This window comes from Hemiscyllium ocellatum, chromosome 7 (genome assembly GCF_020745735.1).
Source record: "Hemiscyllium ocellatum isolate sHemOce1 chromosome 7, sHemOce1.pat.X.cur, whole genome shotgun sequence".
Lineage (NCBI taxonomy): Eukaryota > Metazoa > Chordata > Chondrichthyes > Orectolobiformes > Hemiscylliidae > Hemiscyllium > Hemiscyllium ocellatum.
The window spans coordinates 8,880,967-8,890,015 of record NC_083407.1 but is presented as its reverse complement, the minus strand read 5'-3'; the positions used below and the strand labels follow the sequence as shown (position 1 = coordinate 8,890,015).

At 44.3% G+C, this 9,049-nt stretch overlaps 1 protein-coding gene across 2 annotated transcripts in view; it reads right to left on the bottom strand.

Annotated features, from left to right (window-relative positions):
* Window positions 1–2,907: 2,907 nt before the first annotated feature.
* The window catches only part of LOC132817717 (tubulin alpha chain-like), a 47,575-nt gene continuing 41,433 nt past the window's right edge, over window positions 2,908–9,049 (bottom strand). For both annotated transcript variants that reach the window (XM_060828249.1, XM_060828248.1), the window contains 2 exons: window positions 4,099–4,247; window positions 2,908–4,013 (listed from right to left, as the gene is read on the bottom strand). In XM_060828249.1, the coding sequence (XP_060684232.1) occupies window positions 3,036–4,013; window positions 4,099–4,247 (1,127 nt within the window). In that variant the 3' untranslated portion in view covers window positions 2,908–3,035. The remainder of the gene's footprint in view (window positions 4,014–4,098; window positions 4,248–9,049) is intronic.

The window sequence follows — 9,049 nt, the reverse complement described above, 5'->3', positions numbered from 1 at the left end:
CACGTAGTAAGATCCCACAAAGATAAATGACTCAACAATGTATTTATACCATGCCTTCAGCATAATTAAACATCCCAAAGCACTCCACAGACGTATTATAAAATAAAAAAACATTATACTGAGTACATAAATAGATAGTAGTTCACAATAAACCTGAAAGGAGCCAGGCAAGGTCAAGAGTTTTATGGAAGGAATTCCAGGGCTGAGGATCCAGGCAAAGGGAGATCTCCCAGCAAAGCTGGAGGCCAGAATTGATGGAGGAAGGGTTTCTCAGAGTTGTTGGGCTGAGAGATTATACGAATAGGGAAGAATCATGCTATGGAGGGATTAGAAAGCAGGAATGAGCATGTTAAAATCACGGCATTACTTGATGTCAGAGTGCACAGGAAAGATACATCAATGGGTCTTGATGTGAGCTGAAACTTTTCACAGAATCCCTACCATATGGCAGCAGGCCTTTCAGCCCATACCAACCCTCCAAGGAGTACTCCAACCCTCTATCCTATCACTGGAACCCTGCATTTCTCATGGCTAATCCATCTAGCCTACACATCCCTGGATACTATGGGCAATTTAGCACAGCCAACCCACCCAACCTGCACATCTTTAGACTGTGGGAGGAAATCAAAGCACCCGGAGGGGAACTATGGAAACACTGGGAGAATGTGCAAACTCCTAACAGACAGTCGCCCGAGGGTGGAACCGAACCCAGGTCGCTATCGCTGTGAGGTAGCGTGAATGTATATGGAGCATAGAATACAGAAGACCAAACAAGCATTGTCAGTATATTCTGGCTTGTACAATAAAAGATCTGAACAAAGGTTTTGGCAAATGAACAAAGATGGGGCAATGATGTTATGGAGGGTTGAAACAGATGGTCTTAGGGATGGAGTGAACAGGAAGTTAGAAATTCAGCTTTAATTCAGATGTGACACCATTGCAAAGGGATAGACATGACCTCAGATTGTTCCCTATGAGACATACAGAGACCACCATTGGGGAATGGAGTTTGGAGCTGGGAATAAAAGCAATGCCTTCTATCTTTCCAGTAATTGGAGGGAATTTCTGGTCATCCAGTATTAATTTAAGGTAAGCATTCTGATAACTGAGCAGCAGTGGGGGAGTTGAGAGAGTAGTGGTAAGGTTGTTAACTTATAATCAGATTTTGGTGTTGGTTGATAGATATATACATAGAATAAAAATTTATTCACTCATGGGATGTGGACGTTGTTGACCGGGCCAACATTTATTTCTGGTTATAGGGTCATAGAGATGTACAGCATGGAAACAGGCCCTAGAGTCCAACTCATCCATTCTGACCAGATATCCTAACCTAATCTAGTCCCATTTGCCAGCACCCGGCCCAAATCCCCCTAAACCCTTTTTATTCATATACCCATCCAGATGCCTTTTAAATGTTGCAATTGTACCAGCCTCCACCACTTCCTCTGGCAGCTCATTCCATACACTCACCAGCCTTTCCCTGAAAAAGTTGCACCTTAGGTCCCTTTTAAATGTTTCCCCTCTCACCCTAAACCCAAGCCCCCTAGTTCTGAACTCCCCCAACATAAGGAATAGACCTTGTCTATTTATCCTATCCAAGCCCCTCATGACTTTTATAAACCTCTAGAAGGTCACCCATCAGCCTCCGATACTTCAGGGAAAATAGCCCTCGCTTATTCAACTTCTCCTATCGCTCAAATCCTCCTACTCTGGCAATATCCTTGTAGATCATTTCTGAACCCTTTCAAGTTTCACAACATCCTCCCTATAGGAGGGAGACCAGAATGGCACGCAGTATTCCAAACGTGGCCTAACCAATGTCCTGTACAGTCCAACGTGACCTCCCAACTCCTGTACTACTTGCCAAGGAAAAGGTGGAGACGAACTGCCTCCTTCAACTGTTGCAGTCCACCTGCTGTAGGTTGACCCACAATGCCCTTAGGGAGGGAATTCCAGGATTCTGACCCAAAGAAATGGAAGGAACAGCGATATATTTCCAAGTCAGGATGGTGAGTAGATTTGAGAGGTACTTGAAACAGGTCGCGTTCACATGTATTTGCTACTTTTGTCCTACTAGATGGAAGTGATCATGGGTTTGGAAGGTGCTGTCTGAGGATCATTGGCAAATATCTGCAATGCATCTTGAAATGGTAGACACTGCTGCTACTGAGCGTCAGTGGTGGAGGGAATGTTCCTGCTTGTTGTGCCAATTGAAGCAAGCTGCTTTGTCCTGGATGGTGTCAAGTTTCTTGAGTATTGTTGGAGCTGCAACCATCCAGGCCAGTGGGGAATATTCCATCACACTCCTGACTTGTGCCCTGTAGATGGTGTTCAGGATTTTGTGAGTCAGTACTGCAAGATTTCTTGCTTCTGACCTGCTCTTGTAGTCACTGTATATGGCTGGTTCAGTTCAGTTTCTGGTAAGTGGTAACCCCCAGGATGTTGATGGTGGAGAATTCAGTGATGGTAACACCATTTAAAATTCACCTACTTTTCTTGCAAAACTATCATTTAATCTTCATTATCAACTGCATGCTGCAAGCATGTCCTCAGGTTAACATCTCGTCTGAAATGTAACAGGTCTGACGGTACAGCCCTCTCTCTGTACCAAACTGGAAATGCCAGACTGCGTACTTAATCCTAGTTTAAATCCACAAACCTCAGACTCAGAGGCCAGATTGCTACAAAATAAGCTCGTAGTTGGGGAACTGAATCAAGTCTTTCCAAATTTAGCATACTACATGATAAATGCAGGATGAACATCTCTGCACAATAATTCTTAAGTCGAGTTTCGGAAGACGTATCCTGAACATATTTTTAGAAACATTCCCTCCATTCAGATTTCCTTCAGCTCACGAAGGCTTCAATAATTCAAAGTATGACAATGAAAATACACAATGAATATAGGCTCAAAATATGTTTTACTTAATAATGTTTCAGTAATTACACCAGTTCTCAATGGTCGTACCACATTGTTAAACAAGTTATAAAACTGAGCCTCCTCCTAAAAAGATGATTTAAGGATAAACTGTTTAATACTCCTCCTCCCCCTCTTCTTCCCCCTCAAAGGAGTCAATGCCAACCTCTTCGTAATCTTTCTCCAAGGCAGCCATGTCTTCACGGGCCTCTGAGAACTCCCCTTCCTCCATCCCCTCACCCACGTACCAATGCACAAAGGCGCGCTTGGCATACATCAGATCAAACTTGTGGTCTAGTCGAGCCCAGGCTTCAGCGATGGCCGTGGTGTTGCTCAGCATACACACAGCCCGTTTCACCTTGGCCAAGTCCCCACCAGGTACTGCAGTAGGGGGCTGGTAGTTGATGCCAACCTTGAAGCCAGTTGGGCACCAGTCCACAAACTGGATGCTGCGTTTGGTCTTGATGGCACCAATGGCAACATTGACGTCTTTTGGCACCACATCACCACGGTAGAGCAGGCAGCAAGCCATGTACTTGCCGTGGCGAGGGTCACACTTGACCATCTGGTTTGCTGGCTCAAAGCAGGCATTGGTGATCTCAGCCACAGAGAGCTGCTCATGGTAAGCTTTCTCAGCCGAGATGACTGGGGCGTAGGTAGCCAGAGGGAAATGGATACGTGGATAGGGAACTAAATTGGTCTGAAACTCTGTCAGGTCAACATTCAAAGCCCCATCAAAGCGAAGGGAGGCTGTGATGGAGGACACTATCTGACTAATGAGTCGGTTCAAATTGGTGTAGGTCGGACGTTCAATGTCCAGGTTTCTGCGGCAGATATCGTAGATAGCTTCATTGTCCACCATGAAGGCACAGTCCGAGTGTTCGAGAGTGGTGTGTGTCGTCAGGATAGAGTTGTAAGGTTCCACCACAGCTGTGGAGACCTGAGGAGCTGGGTAGATGGAAAACTCCAGCTTGGATTTCTTGCCAAAGTCGACAGAGAGACGTTCCATCAGCAGGGATGTGAACCCAGAGCCAGTGCCTCCACCAAAGCTGTGGAACACTAGGAAACCCTGAAGACCTGTACATTGGTCAGCCTGTGGAATAGAGCAGGAACAATCAATCAAAGCAAGGAACTGTAATTACTGACTACTGGCAAAAGTATGGGAGCTGCCCACTCACCAGCTTACGGATTCTGTCCAAAACTGAGTCAATCAGCTCCTTGCCAATGGTGTAGTGCCCACGGGCGTAGTTATTGGCAGCATCTTCCTTCCCAGTGATGAGCTGCTCAGGGTGATACAGCTGGCGATAGGTACCAGTACGTATCTCATCTGGAACCAGAACAACAGGTGGAGGTCAGTTTACAACCCAATAGGATGCAATAATAAACTTTTAAGAGTCAAATGCTTTTGTATTGGGTCGAAGAGAAGTGAATGGGGGGGGGGGGGGGGGGAACTGCAAAAAAACACAAACAGAAAAGATTGACATATATAGACAATTTAACTTGGACAATAACTTTTGGGCTAGATAACTGACACTGGTGTAAAGTTGGGATTATGTTACATTACTTACAAATCCAGAAATTTTCACAGAATTGTTACAGTGCTGAAGGAGGCCATTCAGCCCATCATGTAACAAAAGGAGTCTGGGTAATCCAAGATGGAGGATGGGAAAAATTTCTGGCTGTAACAGCTGCTCTTTTTTTTGGTGCTGCAGGGGGTTCCTCGAATTCCAGGAGCAGCAATTACTGTTTTATTTACTGTTGCATTGTTTTGGAAGTTTGGAAAAAAAAGCCAAAACAACAGCAGTTTTAAAAGGGAGAAGAGCAGACAAAGGAAGCACATGGCGAGGTCAGTGCAGGAGAGAGAGAGAGAGACAGAGAGACAGAGAGAGAACCTGTACAGTTACTGCCTTTGCTGTTTGAATTCATGTATCGTTGGACATCAGAGTGCATCTGGGACAATTAACAAACAGTGAAATTCACAACTGATCTTGGAGGAACTGTTGGGCTAAGTTCACAGCACAGAATCAGATAAGTTAATTGTTGTTTTAAGTGTGGCCTACAGAGAATCTGCAGCAGTGAGTAGATTGGGTTCTATTTTGATTATATGTCTCTTGATTAAACTTAAAATATAAGCCATAACCATGAATTTAACCTGGGGCAGTGTTTGTAGAGGAATAAGACGGTGTTAATTTCTGGGTCTGTAGATTGTGAAAGAGCAAAAATGGCCTTTGCAGTGATATGTACTTCTTGTCAGATGTTGGAGTTTAAAGAGAGTTTAAGGGTTACTGCGGATTATATCTGCTATAAATGCTGTTGGCTGCAAATCTTATCAGTTCGAATAGATCGACTGGAGAGACAGAAGCAATAAGGAATTTGCAACAGCAACAATATGTGATGGATGGCAGTTATAGGAAGGGGGAAAGTCTCAGATACAGTCACATAGATGGGTTAACTCCAGGAAAGGTAAGAGAGGTAGGCAGCTAGTGCAGGAGTCTTTTGTGGATATACCATTTCAAACAGGTATGCTGTTTTGGAAAATGTAGGGGGTGATGGATTCTCAGGGGAACGTAGTACAAACATCAAGTTTCTGGTTTTGAGACTGGCTGTAATGCAATGAGGGGTATGTCGGGTCCCAAGAGATAAATTGTGTTAGGGGATTCTCTAGTCCGAGGTACAGACAGATGTTTCTGTGGCCAGCAGAGAAAAAGCAGAATGGTGTGTTGCTTCCCTGGTGCCAAGATCAAGGATGTCTCAGAGAGGGTGCAGAATGTTCTCACGGGGAGAGGGGCCAGCAAGAGGTCATTGTCCACATCGGAACCAACGACATAGGAAGGGAAAAGGTTGAGATTTTGAAGGGAGATTACAGAGAGTTAGGCAGAAATTTAAAAAGGAGGTCCTCGAAAGTAGTAATATCTGGATTACTCCCAGTGCTACGAGCTAGTGAGGGCAGGAATAGAAGGATAGAGCAGATGAATGCATGGTTGAGGAACTGGTGTATGGGAGAAGGATTCACATTTTTGGATCATTGGAATCTCCTTTGGGGTAGAAGTGACCTGTACAAGAAGGACGGATTGCACCTAAATTGGAAAGGTACGAATATACTGGCAGGGAAATTTGCTAGAGCAGCTCAGGAGGATTTAGACTAGTAAGGTGGGATGGTGGGTGGGACCCAGGGAGATAGTGAGGAAAAAGATCAATCTGAGACTGGTACACTTGGGAACAGAAGCGAGTCAAACAGTCAGGGCAGGCAGGGTCAAGGTAGGACTAATAAATTAAACTGCATTTATTTCAATGCAATGGGCGTAACAGGGAAGGCAGATGAACTCAGGGCATGGTTAGGAACATGGGACTAGATATCATAGCAGTTACAGAAACATGGCTCAGGGATGGGCAGGACTGGCAGCTTAATGTTCCATGATACAAATGCCACAGGAAGGATAAAAAGGGAGGCAAGAGGGGAGGGGGAGTGGCCTTTTTGATAAGGGATAGCATTACAGCTGTACTGAGGGAGGATATTCCCAGAAATTCATCCAGGGAAGTTATTTGGGTGGAACTGAGAAATAAGAAAGGGATAATAACCTTATTGGGATGGTATTATAGATCCCCTAATAGTCAGAGGGAAATTGAGAAACAAACTTGTAAGGAGATCTCAGCTATCTGTAAGAATAATAGGGTGGTTATGGTAGGGGATTTTAACTTTTCAAACATAGACTGGGACTGCCATAGTGTTAAGGGTTTAGATGGAGAGGAATTTGTTAAGTGTGTACAAGAAAATTTTCTGATTCAGTATGTGCATGTACCTACAAGAGAAGGTGCAAAACTTTACCTATTCTTGGGAAATAAGGCAGGGCAGGTGACTGAGATATCAGCGGCAGAGCACTTTGGGGCCAGCAATCATAATTCTGTAGATTTAAAATAATGATGGAAAAGGATAGACCAGATCTAAAAGTTAAAGTTCTAAATTGGAGAAAGGCCAATTTTGACAGTATTAGGCAAGAACTTTCGAAAGCTGATTGGGGGCAGATGTTCGCAGGTAAAGGGAACGGTTGGAAAATGGGAAGCCTTCAGAAATGAGATAACGAAAATCCAGAGAAAGTATATTCCTGTCAGGATGAAAGGAAAGGCTGGTAGGTATAGGGAATGCTGGATGACTAGAGAAATTGAGGGTTTAGTTAGGAAAAAGGAGAAAGCATATATAAGGTATAGATAGGATAGATCGAGTGAATCCTTAGAAGAGTATAAACGCAGAAGGAGTATACTTAAGAGGGAAATCAGGAGGGCAAAAAGGGGACATGAGATAGCTTTGGCAAATAGGGTTAAGGAGAATTCATAGGGTTTTTACAAATACATTAAGGACAAAAGGGTAACTAGGGAGAAAATTGGGCCCCTCAAGGATCAGCAAGACGGCCTTTGTGTGGAGCCGCAGAAAATGGGGGAAATACTAAACGAGTATTTTGCATCAGTGGTTACTGTGGAAAAGGACATGGAAGATATAGACTGTAGGGAAATAGATGGTGACACTTTACAAAATGTCCAAATTACAGAGGAGGAAGTGTTGGATGTCTTGAAACGCATAAAGGTGGATAAATCCCCAGGACCTGATCAGCTGTACCTACGATTTCTGTGGGAAGCTAGAGAAGTGATTGCTGGGCCTCTTGCTGAGATATCTGTATCATCGATAGTCACAGGTGAGGTGCCGGAAGACTGGAGGTTGGCAAATGTGGTGCCACTGTTTAAGAAGGGTGGTAAGGACAAGCCAGGGAGCTATTGACCAGTGAGCCTGACGTCGGAGGAGGATAAGTTGCTAGTGGGAATCCTGAGGGACAGGATGTACATGTATTTGGAAAGGCAAGGACTGATTAAGGATAGTCAACATGGCTTTGTGCGTGGGAAATCATGTCTCACAAACTTGATTGAGTTTTTTGAAGAAGTAACAAAGGGGATTGATGAGGGCAGAGCAGTAGATGTGATCTATATGGACTTCGGTAAGGCGTTTGACAAGGTTTCCCATGGGAGATTAATTAGCAAGGTTAGATCTCGCAGAATACAGGGAGAACTAGCCATTTGGATCCAGAACTGGATCGAAGTTGGAAGACAGAGGGTGGTGGTGGAGCATTATTTCTCAGACTGGAGGCCTGTGACCAGTGGAGTGCCACAAGGATCGGTGATGGGTCCTCTACTTTTTGTCATTTACATAAATGATTTGGATGCGAGCATAAGAGGTACAGTTAGTAAGTTTGCAGATGATACCAAAATTTGAAGAGGGTTACCTCAGATTACAACAGGATCTTGACCAGATGGGCCAATGGTCTGAGAAGTGGCAGATGGAGTTTAATTCAGTTAAATGCGAGGTGCTGCATTTTGGGAAAGCAAATCTTAGCAGGACTTATACACTTTATGCTGCAAATGTGTTGCTGGTCAAAGCTGGACCTGCTGTGCTTTGACCAGCAACACATTTGCAGCTGTGATCTCCAGCATCTGCAGACCTCACTTTTTACTACTTATACACTTTATGGTAAGGTCCTGGGGAATGTTACCAAACAAAGAGATCTTGGAGTGCAGGTTCATAGCTCCTTGAAAGTGGAGTCGCAGGTAGATATGATAGTGAAGATGACGTATGGTAAGCTTTCTTTTATTGGTCAGAGTATTGAGTACAAGAGTTGGGAGGTCATGTTACGACTGTATACAACGTTGGTTAGGCCACTGTTGGAATATTGCGTGCAATTCTGGTCTTCCTATCGGAAAGATGTTGTGAAACCTGAAAGGGTTCAGAAAAGATTTATAAGCCATAGGGAGGGGCTGAACACGCTGGGGCTGTTTTCCCTGGAGCGTCGGAGGCTGAGGGGTGACCTAATAGAGGTTTACAAAATTATGAGGGGCATGAATAGGGTAATTAGGCAAAGTCTCTTCCCTGGGGTCAGGGAGTCCAGAACTAGAGGGCATAGGTTTAAGGTGAGAGGGGAAAGATATAAAAGAGACCTAAGGGGTAACCTTTTCACACAAAGTGTGGTACGTGTATGGAATGAGCTGCCAGAGGAAGTGGCGGAGGCTGGTACAATTGCAACATTTAAGAAACATTTGGATGGGTATATGAATAGGAAGGGTTTGGAGTGATATGGGCCGGGTGAT